This window comes from Piliocolobus tephrosceles, unplaced genomic scaffold, assembly GCF_002776525.5.
Source record: "Piliocolobus tephrosceles isolate RC106 unplaced genomic scaffold, ASM277652v3 unscaffolded_114, whole genome shotgun sequence".
NCBI classification, from domain to species: domain Eukaryota; kingdom Metazoa; phylum Chordata; class Mammalia; order Primates; family Cercopithecidae; genus Piliocolobus; species Piliocolobus tephrosceles.
In genome coordinates, this window is record NW_022292532.1 from 2,813 (window position 1) to 17,421 (window position 14,609).

At 55.6% G+C, this 14,609-nt stretch overlaps 1 protein-coding gene across 1 annotated transcript; it reads right to left on the bottom strand.

The window, feature by feature from the left end:
• Positions 1–763: 763 nt before the first annotated feature.
• On the bottom strand, positions 764–13,822 carry LOC111530563 (glutathione hydrolase 1 proenzyme). Its single transcript, XM_023197842.2, has 12 exons — positions 13,664–13,822; positions 10,436–10,566; positions 10,229–10,315; positions 8,100–8,292; positions 7,550–7,707; positions 5,754–5,903; positions 5,110–5,246; positions 2,141–2,328; positions 1,781–1,908; positions 1,567–1,679; positions 1,372–1,485; positions 764–1,068 (listed from the first exon to the last, which is right to left on the bottom strand). The coding sequence occupies exons 1-12, from the start codon at positions 13,810–13,812 to the stop codon at positions 922–924; spliced, it is 1,695 nt and encodes a 564-aa protein (XP_023053610.2). The 5' UTR covers positions 13,813–13,822; the 3' UTR covers positions 764–921.
• Positions 13,823–14,609: the final 787 nt, after the last annotated feature.

A 14,609-nucleotide genomic window follows, 5' to 3' on the forward strand; every position in this document is an offset into this window, starting at 1 on the left:
CCCCAGTGCCCCTGGTGATACCCAGGTGCTGGGCTGTGATCACCGACCCCACCAGCCCACCTCCACCAGCCTTTCCCAGAACCCTGCCCCAGGTGTTGGAACTGTGCCCGGAGGAGGGAGGCCGGGAGGGGCTGCCAGTGGTGAAGGCTGTTCCCTTCCAGACCCACTCCCTCTGGGCTGCGTCACCAGCTGGTCCAAGCCCTGATTCCTGGGATCTGGGGACCTCTTCCCATCTGCTGTTCCCTGAAAACCAGGCCTCCCTCTGGAGAGGATCACAAGCTTGGGTTTCACTCTGGGCTTGCACTTGGAAACCCCCCAGGGGCTTGGCTCTGACCGAGATGTTTTGCTCCAGCCTCTTGCCAAATCCCCACTCCTCGGACATCAGCTTCACCTCCCGTGTCCTCGGCTGGGTGAGCTGGACGCCTGCGGGTCTGAGAAGGCACCCGGGTTCCCGGCATCAGCTGGCCACCCTCTGCCTAAGAAAGCGCCAGGGTGGTGGCACCCCCTGGTGGCTGGTCCTAGGTAGTGTCCCTGCCCTGCCCAGGGAAGAAGGGCCTGGCCCCAAGTCTGAGGGTTCAGGACGGGGAAGGGCAGGGCTTGGCATGGACCTTCCCTGGGCCCCCAGCCACGCGCCGGGCTCTCTCCATGCTGAAGATGCTGAGGCTAGTTCCAGCGACCGCAGTGTGAAGATCTCTGAATCCCACCTCTCCATTCCTCCCCAGCCAGATGATTCCATTTCACACACAATACACTGAGGCCCAGAGAGTGGGAAGCCAGGCCAGGGAGGCCACCTGGAGCCTGACACAGTGGCCTCATTTATTGTGATGCTCTGCCACTCACAGGGGACCCCAAAGTCCTCTTCCCGGTCCTTGTGAGTATCTTGTCCCTGGATTGCTGGTCAGCTTTGTCCGCCCTGAGCACTCAGTAGCCGGCAGGCTCCCCGCCTTTCCTGGAGTCCGAGGCAGCTGCCCAGCCACCAGGTGTGTGGACGACAGCTTGCACCACAGCGATGAAGGTGGATGCGATCTGCGTGTGATGGTGCCGGGTTTCCAGGGCTGCAGTCACTGCCTAGGGGTGGGAAGAGAGGGGAAGCCTGAGCAGGGCTCCAGATGCCACCTGAACCATGCCTGTGTGGTCACAGGCCTCAGCCCAGGTGGTGCCATTTCAGGCTAGGTCATCAGGAAGAGCAGGTTGGGGCCTGTTTGGTCTCATTGGAGCAGGGGCTTGGCCCTCATGGCACAGGGGCTCCAGATGGCCCAGGCACCAGAGGGAGGACACCAACCATTGTCCACTCCGTAATGATCCAGGCCTCCAGTCCAGGATGCCCTGGGACCCCACACTGTGACTCAGTTTCTCCAACCCCCAGCCCACCTGGTCAATGTTTCTCTCCACTGTGGTGACGTTGGGTAGAAGCTGGTTGTGCAGCCGGGGCTCCTCCACGGCCCGCTTCACGTCATAGCCGAACCAGAGGTGGTAGATGATGGCCTGGGGCATGGGAGTGTGATCAGCATGGCCTGGGGGCTATGCAGGGTGGGCAGGGCCAGGGAGAAAAGGGGTGACACATACCAGTGCAGTGGCCGTGGTGATCTGCGTGCCGCCAGAAGCTCCCACCACCATCCGGACCTGGCCGTCCTGGCCCACCATGATCGTTGGGCACATGGACGAGAGCGGCTGCTTCCCTGCGGCCGACGGGAGAAGGCGGGGATGCCGGTCAGCTGCCTGCCCAGGATACCCGCCCCTCTCCACCCCAGCCCCCCACCCCTGGACCTCCACCCCATACCTGGCTGGATGAAATTGGCGGGTGAGGGGGGCACCCCAAACTGATTGGTGATGTTGGGAGAGCTGAAGTCATCCATTTCATCATTGAACAGGATCCCGCTGACTGGGGAGCGGACCTTGGAGCCAAAGCTACCGCCCAGCCAGGTCAGACGGCGCCTGACCTCGCCCGATCCAGCCTGGTCCCTATCCACCCACTGAGGCTCAAACTTACTCCCTGAGAGGCCCAGGATAAGCTACCAAGGTCGGGCCTCAGTTTCCCACCAGGAAAAGAGGTGATGGAGCCACCTTACTGGATAAGTGGGCAGTCCCTGGGCCACATGCCCCTGGCCCTGTCCCACCCAGGCGGCCCAGCAGCCCCTACTAGAGGTTGATGGTGCTGGTGGCAGACACAGCACTGCCATCCTCTGCGACGACAGACAGGTGGGAAGTGCCCCCGTCATCCGGCGTGTAGAACTCGGGCTTGTAGTAGGAGGTCGGGTGAGTGGTATCGTCAGAGATCTGGGCCCGGAGCTGGGCAGCAAAGAACTCAGAGGTCATGTTGCGGACCACCTGCCGAGACCAAAGAGTTGGCCTGAGGAGGTGGGGAGGGAGGGTGGGGAGGGGGCACAGGTCTCAGAAGGCCCCCGACTGTGGCTCTGACCACAACCCTCCGGCACTCACAGCCTTCCATGGCTCCCCAGGGCTCAAGGACAGGCCCAGGACCTTGCATGACCAGTCTGACTCTCTGTCTCTGTCACCTTCCAGCAACTCTGAATGTCTGTCTATCTGGCCCTCAGCCTCCAGACCCTTGCCACATTCAATCACTCATTCACTCATGCAAAAAGTATTTCTAGAGTTTGCACTGCATGCCTGGCACTGGAAAATCAACAGGGAACAGACACTTAGGTCCCTGCCCTCATGCCAAGAAAAACAAATGCACACGGGGAAAGTGCTGAAACCACAAGCCAGGTAAGGGGAATCGAGAGGCATGAGGTATGGGTAGAGTGGTCAGGGAGGGCTTCTCAGAGGAGGCAACATGTGAAAAGAGCCTGGAATGTGGCCTTAATGGTCAGTGCAAAGGCCCTGAGGCAGGTGGTATAGGCTGGTAAGCGATAGGCAGAGAGTGAATGGGGTCGGGGGAGAAGAAGATGAAGATGCCGGCTGGGGCCCATCCCACAGGACCTCCTAGGTCCCATAATGACTGGCTTTTGCTCTGTGCCACGCAGGCTTTGGGCAGAGGAATGAGCAGGCTGGGGAGTGTTTTCACAGGGTGCCTCTGGCAGCTGTGAGGGGGATAAGGATAAAGCCCAAAGGGGAGGCTGCGGGTATCAACCAGGCGAGAGATGATGGCCTGGGTGGGAGAAAGAGAAGAATTGAGGATGGCGCCAACTAGGGAGGTAAACCCTGCAGAAGGGGCAGGTTTGGGGACGGTCCGGAGCTTGCCTTTGGATGCTTCATCAGACCTGAAGAGCATGGGTGCATGTAGAAGCATGGGTGCACCGGCAAGGGCGGGCTGAGGGATGAATATGGAGGTATTGACATTGAGAGGCTGCTGGATGCCACAAGCCTGGCCAAGGTCCCCAAGGCAGCGGCGAGGAGGAGATGAGGAGGTGAAGGAGGAGACAGAGAGGATGGGCCCTGAAGGCTGAAGAAAATGCCTCAGGAGAGTTTCAGCAACACCCCACGGATTAGCAATCGCAGGGCAAGGTGCTCTGTCTGAATCTGCCCCTAAGGAAACAGAAAGGCAAATCCAGGATGTGGGACATCTTCCCAGACCACTGCCCCGGGCTTTAAAAATCAACAAAACAGGTCGAGCATGGTGGTTCACACCTGTAAGCCCAGCACTTTGGGAGGCTGAGGTGGGAGGATCGTTTGAGCCCAGGAGTTTGAGACCAGTCTGGGCAACATGGCAAGATCCTGTCTCTAAAAGAAAAACACAAAAATTAGCCAGGTTTGGTGGCATGTGCCTGTGGTCCCAGCTGCTTGGAGGGGCTGAAGTGGGAGGATTGCTTGAGCCCTGGAGGTTGAGGCTACAGTGAGCCAAGATCACACCACTGCACTCCAACCTGGATGACAGAGACTCTGTGTTCAAACAAAAACACAAAAACAAAACAGCCAAGGGAGCCTACTATAGGTAAAGAGAAGGGACAGCAGGTTGTGTCACCCCAACATCCTGCTGTGGTATGTTCAAGTCTCACTCTTGAGACACACCCTGAGGTGTGACATCAGCAACCTACTGTCAAATCCCTCAAAAAAACACGAATCCCAATAGACGTGGGTGGAGACGGAGAGAGAGGAAATCCGGCAGAAACATCCACACTGCGGACTCCAGGGAAAGGGAACATTGACGCTTGGACGGTTTGGGGTTTTTTTTTTTTTAACATTTTCGTAGGTGTGAAAATTTGCAAAATGAAAACTAGAGGAGAGTGTGGTGAGCTGTGTGAGATGCTGTTGAGTGGGGCCTGATGGGGAAACTGAGGCTGGATGTGGCGATCTGGTGGCATGGGGATAGAGCAGGGGAGGGGACACCCTGAAGGGAGAGAGGACATAGCCCAGCCATGTCTGCTCAAAGGGGAGCAGAGGACAGAAGGAGGCAGCAGATGGAAGTTTCTGGAGCTACAAGAGCTGCCTTTCTTTCGGGAATAATCCGTTATAAAGAAGTAAATGGTCAGAGGCAGAGAGGAGCATTGTAGGATCAGTGCCCTGAGCCAGCAAGTGGATGGAAGAGCTGGCCTTAGCCAAAAGGGAGGGCAGAGGGACACGCTGTAGTGGCCCTGTCCCCTCAGAGAGACAAGACACCAGGTCACTGGCTGCAGCAGCAGTCAGAGGTGCAGAATGCTCATGGGGAAAGAGAAGACACCACCCGGGCAGCTGAGGCCCCTCCTGGGAGGTCACTGGTCGGTGTGGAGGGGTCTGCAGTTCTGCCCCGGCATGCCAAGGACCCGAGTAGGTAAGGAGGGATGCGAGGATCCTCAGTGGGAAGGGATATGACAGGGTCTCACAGGGACCCAGCATGGAGCTCTTTCATCTGTCCTTCTCATCATGCCCGAGGGCTGCAATGCCCCCATGCGTTCCTCATCTCAGCACTGAGCACTGGAGAACCACAGCATGTGCAAAGGACCTGAGGTAGGAGTGTGGCCACTAATTCCCCACACTGTCAGTTCTGTGGGGCAGAGGCCAAGACTTGGGGTCACCCACCAGTCCATCTGAGCACACAGTAGGCCCGCAATCAAAGTTTGTGGCAGGAATGGATTCATAAAGCATATGTGAGGCTGCAGCCGCCCTGGGGAGCCCACCTGATGCCTCTATAGCAGGCCCCATGCCTAGAGTGGGCCAGCCTCTGCCCCTTACCTCAGTCACATCCACAAACTTGGGGTCCCCAAGCAGGGTCCTCTTGGCATAGGCAAACCGGAAAGCCTCCACGATGCGGTGGTACGTCAGGCCCTTCTGCTCGGGAGTCTGCACGCTCGCCCGGGAGAAGTTGTACCCTGGTTGATCAGAGCCAGGTACATGTTGCTGAGCCCCAGAGGATCTGAGGGACTCAGAGGGTTAACACCTTCCTGAGCCACTTTGCCCACCTCAAGGAGCGTTTAATAACCAATAGCACTAGCTGGTTCAGAAGGCTGTGGTGAGAGTGAAGTAAGGTGAAGGCTCCCCAGCCTGGACCTCACGTCACACATCAGCTCTGGCCATGAAACGACCAAGTGGCAAGGCCGCCCACTGGACCAGGGATGCCCTCTGGACCAAGCCCTGCAGCCCTGAGCTCCTGTACCTCTCTCCGTCCTGATGACTCCTGTTCCTCCTCCAACCCTTGAGCATTGCCCACTTCAGCCCTGTCACTCTGCACTGCCTCCTTCAGGACATGGTGAGCTGTGACGCAGGAGCACTCCCTGGGAGCTCAGTGATGCAAAGATGTGGCATGGGGGCCAGCAGAGCTGCAGCAGGGGTGGGGCGTGTCATGGGTCCTACCACAGGGCTGTGGTGCGACCACTCACCTTTAAGGATGTTGAGGATGAGGGCCAGTACGGGCCCGCTGAGTGGCGCGCTGGGCATGTACAGCACCGCGTCTCCCAGGCTGATGCTCAGTGGGTGCTCAATCAGCTCAGCGCGGTAGTTGTTCAGGTCCTCGGCTGTCACAATGCCCCCTGCAATGGGACAGCAGCTCGAATGGGTGCTGGGAAGGGGCTGCACCCTTGTGTGGAGGATGGAGCTGCACCAGTGGTGTTGGGGGCAGGCATGGCTGCACTATGGTGGTAGGGAAAACCCTGAGGCTACCAGGGAGGACAGAGTGCACTACTGGAGGGCTGGGACTGCGCCCTGGGAGGGGGCCACAGGCAACCTCAGCCCCTTGGGAACCTCACTCGCGCTTGAACTCCTGTCTCCCTGACACTGCTCACCACCCCACAGCTGGGCTGGGGCCACCTGCCCTCTGCCTGCTTGGCTTACTGGCTTCTGGTCTGCCTTCTCTCCTCTGTGGCCAAAGACTGTTTTCTTTTTTCTTTTTTAGACATAGGATCTTGCTCTGTCACCCAGGCTGGAGTGCAGTGGCTTAATCACAGCCTTGAACTCCTGGGCTCAAGTGATCCTCCAGCAGATCCTCCCCAGTAGCTGAGACTTAAGGTGGCACCACCACGCCCAGCAAATTTTAATTATTTTGTAGGGTCTTGCTATATTACTTTTCAGTATGCTTTGAATTTTTTTGTTTTCTGGTTCCCCACCCCCACCTCCACTATATTTATGTAGAGTCTCAATTTTTTTTGTAGTCTCACTATGTTGCCCAGGCTTGTCTTGGACTCCTGGCCTCAACTTCTATCTCAGCCTCCCAAAGTGCTCGGATTACAGGTGTGAGACACCAAGCTTGGCCTCAGAGGGCCTTTTCTATTTTTATTTTTATTTTTTTGAGATGGTGTCTCGCTCTGTCGCCCAGGCTGGAGTGCAGTGGCTTGATCTCGGCTCAAGAGAGATTTTTAGTAGAGACAGGGTTTCACCATGTTGGCCAGGCTGGTCTTGAACTCCTGACCTCAGGTGATCCACCTGCCTCGGCCTCCCAAAGTGCTGGGATTACAGACGTGAGCCACTGCGCCCGGTTCAGAGGTCCTTTTCTAAGTGGAGAATTCCTGCCAGTGTCCCTGCTGCTTGGCCTCTTCTCCTCATGATGAATGGATAGAGGGAGGGAGGGAGGCTCTTAATTCTCCTGGAGTCAGCTCCAGACACACAGGGTACTGGCATGCTAATTTCCAGCCTCAGTGGTAAAGGTCAACATGCTAATCACCCTCCTCCATGAAACAGTGACAAAAATTACCTGAAGAAAGCCACAGCCAAGCTCCAGGCCCCTGCCCCACAAAGCCCCTTCCCCACGCCTCCCTCAAGGTGACCCTCGTCCCTTGTAACCCTCCTGGTGAATCCAAGCCCCCTCTCCCTGGGCCTTAGCCCAGCTGCTCGTCTGCCAGGAATCCCTTCTTCTCTCTGCCTAACGCAGTTATCTGCAGCCCAGCCACTACCTCCTCCAAGTCCTCCTGGATATTCAGGCTGTATTTTAGTGCTTCCCTAGCCCTGGTTCTTGCCTACACCTGCATGTACCCCACCAGGGACTTGCTCTCCTGGACTGCATGGTCTGTTTTGGTTTTGACATAAGCAGGAGCTGTGGACCCACATGGCCAACCACTGACCTTCCTCCACTAGGAACTTCCTGCAGGCTCAGGCAGGACGGGAGGACCCCAGGGCTCTGGGCCACGGCTCAGGGTTTCCACTGCAGGGTTCCTCACCCGGGCCCCTGAGGTTACCGACTCACCAGCTGCCTGGATGTCCTTCACAATCTGGGCCGTGAGGCTGCCGTTGTAGAAGGCCTGGGCACCCTCGATGGCCAGCGTCTCATAGGTGTCAGCCAGCCGCGGCAGGGTCAGTCTCTCCCCCTCCCGAAGCACCTTTCCATCCCGGCAGAACACCTCACTGGGGCAGAGGGGGCTCACGTGAGTCAGCAGGTGGGGTGGACTCAGCTAGACCACCCCCCACACCTGCCCACACAGGAGAACGGAGCAAAGCAGGGGCAGCACCTGTCACAGGTGGGTGGCCTTGTCACTCAGCACTCATCCTCCCAATGTCCCTTCCGGGAGCCTCCTAGTGTCCCTTGCCACTCAGGACACATGGCCAGCTACAGTGGCCACTGGGACCCCACCTCAGAATGTGTCCCCACACGTGGTGGGAAGGGTCTGCATCTCCTCAGCCCATTATCAATGTGGGGTCCTGAAGGCAGAGAGCCACTCCACTGCTGCTAGGGGCCTGCAGGGTCCTTGGGCTGGGCCTGCACTGCCTGTGTCAGGGGGCCGCACCCACAGACATACCACAAGACAGGCTGCTGCTCGATGACGGTCCGCTTGTTTTCCAGGGCTGCTGCCAAGCTCTTGCCCACAGGGAAGCCCTGGCGGGCCAGCTGGATGCTGGGCTGGAAGAGGCGAGCCCAGGGCAGCCGCCCATGCCGCTGGTGCGCCAGCTCAAAGCCTCGGATCTCTCCAGGCACCGCCACCGACAGTCCTCCTGGGGAGAGAGAGCCACAGTTAGCGACCGTGAGTGGGGAACATTGGAATCTCTCACAGGCAGCATCCCAGGCACATTCCCTGACAGATGGGGCAGGGGCTTATGTTTTACAGATGGGGCAGGGACTTATGTCATTGCATATGATTCCTGCATTCTCTTACCTTGAGCAACTTCACGTCTACAGATGCTGAGTTTCTCAATGAGTATTAAAAAAATAAATAAATAAATCAAAGATTCACCAGGCACGGTGGCTCATGCCCGTAATCCCAACACTTTGGGAGGCCGAGGCAGGCGGATCATGAGGTCAGGAGTTTGACACCAGCCTGGGCAACATAGTGAAACCCTGTCTCTACTAAAAATACAAAAAATTAGCCGGGCATGGTGGTGAGTGCCTGTAATCCCAGCTACTTGGGAGGCTGAGGCAGGAGAATCGCTTGAACCCAGGAGGCGGCGGTTGCAGTGACAGGAGATTGCGCCACTGCATTCCAGCCTGGGCAACAAGAGCGAGAGACCATCTCAAAAAAAAAAAAAAAAAAATCAAAGATTTAGTGTGTTGTAGAAGACTCCAAAGGGTACCACTCAGGATCCCCACCTGAGGTATAAGACTTGCTATGGTGAATGTGCCCTGCCCCTCCATCCTCCAACTTTTTTCTTTTTGAGACAGTGTTTCATGCTTGTTGCCCAGGCTGCAGTGCAGTGGCACAATCTCAGCTCACTGCAACCTTCACCTCCCAGGCTCAAGTGATTCTCCTGCCTTGGCCTCATGAGTACCTGGGACTACAGGCATATGCCACCATACCCGGCTAATTTTTGTATTTTTAGTAGAGACAGGGTTTCACCATATTGCCCAGCCTGGTCTTGAACTCCTGACCTAGGTGATCCACCCGCCTCAGCCTCCCGAGGTGCTGGGATTACAGGAGCGAGCCACCGCGCCCAGTCTTTTTTTTTTTTTTTTTTGACAGGGTCTCGCTTTGTTTCCTAAACTAGAGTGCGGTTGTACAATCATGGCTCACTGCAGCCTCAACCTCCTGTGCTGAAGTGATCCTCCCACCTCAGCCTCCTGAGTAGCTGGGGCCATAAACACACACCACCACACCTGGTTAATTTTTTTTTTCCATTTTTTGTAGAGACAAAGTCTTGCTACGTTGCCCAGACTGGTCTCAAACTCCCAGGCTCATGCAGTCCTCCTGACTTGGCCTCCCAAAGTGCTAGGATTATAGGCGTGAGCTGTTGAGACGCTCCCATCCTCCAACTTTTATCTCACAATCTATTGTGCCTCCTTTGAGCAGTGTCCCTGGATGGACAGTGGCTTCCCCTCAGGTACCTGGGGAATTTGGGGGCCTCCTCTCCACTGAAGACCAGATTAGAAAAGAGAGACTCCACCTCACACTCTAGAGCCCCATCCCCACAAATGAACAAATGAGTGAATGGGATGCCTGTTGAAAAGGCAGAGTAGAGACAGCCTGGGGTCAATTTTAGCTTCACCACCTCCCAGCTGTGTGACTTCAGCTGATTTGCATGACCTCTCTGAGCCTCGGCATCCCCACCCTGTAAAATGGGAATCCACATAGCATCCCCTACCACAAAGGAGCAGGGAGGGGTGTGAGGGGCTCGTGGGTGAAAAGCACGGAGCAGAGCGTGGGCCCCAGTGAGCCCTGGTCCATGAGGTCTGCTAGTGTAATAATTATTCTCTCCGCGTGCTGCACAGGGTGGCCCCGGAGGCCTCGGTAGAAATAACAGAAGCTCCCGGCCCTTTACCCTGGTGATGATGGTCCTGACCACTCATTGTGGGAGGGTGCTATGGGGCCAGGAAGGGATGGGGGTGCTAGAACTGCCCCTGGACCCTGATGGGGCCAGGCTCCTGTGGGTAAGGCCCCTTCCCGGTGGCTCAGCCAGCTCTGCACCCACGCCCCAAGCCACCTGCAGGACCACTTACCGTCTTGGGACTGCTCCGAGCTGTTGAACATGCTGGCAAAGGCCAGCCTGGGGGCCACCTCGCGGGCGTTGATGACCTCAACTTTTCCTAGAAGGAGAAGCAGGTAGGCAGGCAGACCCATGCCGTGTCAGCCCGGGGACCACCCAGCTGTACCTTGGCCCAACCCACACCCCCGTCCCTCTCCCTCGCCTCTCCCAAGGCACTCACGCGTGGTGCTGTTGTAGATGGTGAAGAACAGGCCGCCCCCGATGCCCATGCTGTGGGCATTCATGAGCCCCACACACAACAGGGCTGCAATGGCTGCATCCACCGCAGAGCCACCGTCCTGCAGTGCATCCCTGCCATGTGGCACATAAAGACGTGAGAACCGGCCGGGCGCGGTGGCTCAAGCCTGTAATCCCAGCACTTTAGGAGGCTGAGACGGGCGGATCACGAGGTCAGGAGATCGAGACCATCCTGGCTAACCCTGTGAAGCCCCGTCTCTACTTAAAAAATACAAAAAACTAGCCAGGCGAGGTGGCGGGCGCCTGTAGTCCCAGCTACTCGGGAGGCTGAGGCAGGAGAATGGCGTAAACCCAGGAGGCGGAGCTTCCAGTGAGCTGAGATCCGGCCACTGCACTCCAGCCTGGGCCACAGAGCGAGACTCCGCCTCAAAAAAAAAAAAAAGACGTGAGAACCTGCAGGCTTCCATCCTGGCCCCACATTCACACCCTGCTGCCCACCTGCCTAAAGGAGGATGGAAGAGAAGTCCATTTGAGTTTTTTTTTTTTTTTTTGAGATGGAGTCTCACTCTGTTGCCAGGCTGGAGTGCAGTGGCACAATCTTGGTTCACTGCAACCTCCACCTCCCAGGTTCAAGTGATTCTCCTGCCTCAGCCTCCCGAGTAGCTGGGACTACAGGCAGGTGCCACCACACCCAGCTAATTTTTGTATTTTTTAGTAGAGACGGGGCTTCACCTTGTTGGCCAGGATGGTCTCGATCTCTTGACCTCATGATCAGCCTGCCTTGGCTTCTTTTTTTTTTTTTTTTTCTTGAGACATAGTTTCTCTTTGTTGCTCAGATTGGAGTGCAGTGGTGTGATCTCAGATCACTATAGCCTCAATCTCCTGAGCTCAGTTGACCCTCCCATCTCAACCTCCCAGGTAGCTGGGACTATGGGCACACGCCACCACGTCCGGCTAATTTTTTCTGTTTGTTTTGCTTTTTGTAGAGATGGGATTTTGCCATGTTGCTGAGGCTGGTCGAAAACTCCTGGGCTCAAGTGATCCACACACCTTAGCCTCTCAAAGTGCTGGCATTACAGGTGTGAGTCACTGCATCTGGCCTTTGTTTTATGAGACAGAGTCTCACTTTGTCACCCAGGATGAAGTGCAGTGGCATGGTCATGGCTCAATGCAGCCTTGACCTCTTGGGCTCAAACAATCCTCCCACTTCAGCCTCCTGAGTAGCTGGGACTACAGGTAAAAACCACTGTTCCTGGCAATTTTTTGTCTTTTTTGTAGAGACAGGGTCTCCCTATGTTGCCCAGGCTGATCTCGAACTCATGATCTAAAGCAATCCTATCACTTCAACCTCTCAAAGTGCTGGGATTACAGTTCCTCTTTTTCTTTCTTTCTTTTTTTTTTCCTTTTTTTTCTGAGACGGAGTTTCACTCAGTCACCCAGGCTAGAGTACAGTGGCATGATCTTAACTCACTGCAACCTCTGCCTCCTGGGTTCAAGTGATTCTCCTGCCTCAACCTCCTGAGTAGCTGAGAAGAAAGGCGCACACCACCATGCCTGGCTAATTTTTTGTATTTTTAGTAGAGAAGGAGTTTCACCATGTTGGCCAGGCTGGTCTTGAACTCCTGACCTCAGGTGATCCACCCTCCACAGCCTCCCAAAGTGCTGGGATTACAGGTATGAGCCACCTCGCCCAGCCAGTTTCCTCTTTTTCAAGCAAATAAATGTACATGACTTTTATAAGTGGGACAAAAGGGAAATTGCTGTATTCTATTAATAACTTTTTTTTTTTTTCTGGCTGGGGACGGTGGCTTGCACCTGTAATCTCAGCACTTTGGGAGGCCAAGATGGAGGATCACTTGAGGCCAGGAGTTCAAGACCAGCCTGGGCAATATAGTGAGACCTCATTTCTCCAAAACAGTCTTTTTTGATTAGTCAGGTGTGATGCACACCTGTAGTCCTAGCGACTCAAGAGGCTGAGGTGGGAAGATGGCTTAAGCCCAAGAGTTCAAGGCTGCAGTGAGCTATGATCATGCCACTGCACTCCAGCCTGGGCGACAGAACAAGACCCTGTCTCAAAAAAGCAAAAACATAAGATTTGTTCTGTTTAAGTCTTTAGGAGGGAACTGATCTTTGTATATGACATGAGATAGGAGTCTAAACAGTAGAGGCCAGGTGCCGTGGCTCACACCTGTAATCCTAGTACTTTAGGAACTGAGGCGGGAGGATCACTTAAACCCGAGAGTTCGAGGCTGCAGTGGGCTATGATTGCTTCCCTACAATCCAGCCTGGGCAACAGAGTAAGACTCCACCTTTAAAAAAAGAAACAAGCTGGGCGTGATAGCTCACACCTGTAATCCCAACACTTTGGGAGGCCAAAGCAGGTGGATTACCTGAGGTCAGGAGTTCGAGACCAGCCTGGCCAACATGGTGAAACCCCGTCTCTACTAAAAACACAAAAATTAGGCCAGACGCAGTGGCTCGCGCCTGTAATCCCAGCACTTTGGGAGGTAGAGGGGGGGTGAATCACGAGGTCAGAGGTTCAAGACCAGACTGGCCAACATAGTGAAACCCTGTCTCTACTAAAAATGCAAAAATTAGCCAGGCATGGTGGCACATGCCTGTAGTCCCAGCTACTTGGGAGGCTGAGGCAGGAGAATCACTTGAACCTGGAAGGTGGAGGTTGCAGTGAGCTGAGATTGCACCACTGCACTCCATACTGGGTGACAGAGCAAGATTCCACCTCAGAGGAGAAACAAACAAACAAACACAAAAACACAAAAATTAGCTGGGCGTGGTGGCACATGCCTGTAATCCCAGCTACTTGGGAGACTTAGGCATGAGAATTGCTTGAACTTGGGTGGCAGAAGTTGCAGTTAACTGAGATTGCACCACTGCACTCCAGCCTGGTGACAGACCGGGACTCCGTCTCAATAAATAAATAAATAGAAATAAGTAAAAATAACAACCAAACAACAAAACAGAGGAGTTTACTAAAGTGACAGAGACTCTTAGAACTGAGAAAAGGGGCCCTGTTGGGTTCTAGGAGACCCACACCCTGCTCTCGGGGTCACCATCTCCTTCCCAGAGGCTACTGAGAGAGTCCAAGCAAAGCTTACATGTGGGGAAACTGAGTCTTAGAGGGGCAAAGGTATTGTCCAAGTCCACTTGCCCGGTTTCCAGGGCCCATGACCCCATGCCCTGCCCTGCTCACCTCCCAATCTCAGAGCAGTGCTTGGCATCCGCAGCCACGGCAGCCCTGGTGTACACATGGTTGTCAGGTTCCTTGGAGGCCAAGGGCAGCGAGAGACAGAGGCCGACAATGTCCACGGCCAGCAGCCCCAGCACCACTAATTTCTTCATGGCTCTGCTGCATCCACGGGGTAAGGAGCAGGGTCAGGCCCAGCCTCAGACACACCCACAACTGAGCCTAATCTAGGCTGAGCTGAGCAGCTTCCCAGGATGCAGCAGACAGAGGAGTATGAGGAAGAGGTAGACACGGCAGCCAGTCTCCAACCCAGCTTGATGGCTTTGTCACCACAACCCCGGAGCCACAAGGCTGAAACTGGAGCACAACCCCAACCCCATTCACAGGCAGGAAGCTGAAGCTTAGACAAAAGGGATTTACCGAGGTCAGCGGGCCCCAGGAGGTCTCAGACCTGCAAGTAAGCCCAGGACCCACCCACCCCTGACTCTGACAGCCCCCAGCATGGAGTCACTACCCCCGGGTATGAGAACGCACAGATCTCTGGGGCTTCCCCAGGCCTGTCTACACCCCTGGACCGGATGTTTACCACCCAGACCTGGAGTTGGAATCCGTCTCCCACACTGTCTACCCTTGCGGTGCACAGTTGAGAATTAGAAAAAACACCCCTTCAGTAAGATTTAATAACCACTACCTGCTGGAAACCTGTTGAAAGAACTGTATGTATCTCTATACAGAGCTGAGAGGTGGCAGGCGCCCCCTGGAGTTGGGCAATGACCCCTCGCACAACCGGCCCTGTCCCACCCCAATCCACAGCCACAGACAGAGCCCAGGAGTGGGACAAGCATGGTCCAAGGACACAGGGTCCCTCAACCCCATCACAGCTCTGGCTCTACTCCAGAGCTGACCCCCCACCCCCACTCAGGGCTGCCAGATCCTCCCGGGCCTCAGTTTC

Bases quoted from the DNA above. Each gene is read 5' to 3' on its own strand.
- LOC111530563 (XM_023197842.2), bottom strand. From the start codon at position 13,812: ATGAAGAAATTAGTGGTGCTGGGGCTGCTGGCCGTGGACATTGTCGGC. The intron at 5,247-5,753 runs GTGAGTGGTCGC...CTGATCAACCAG, and splicing joins CATCCTCAACATCCTTAAAG to GGTACAACTTCTCCCGGGCG. The intron at 1,680-1,780 runs GTATGGGGTGGA...CGTCGGCCGCAG, and splicing joins CGCCAATTTCATCCAGCCAG to GGAAGCAGCCGCTCTCGTCC.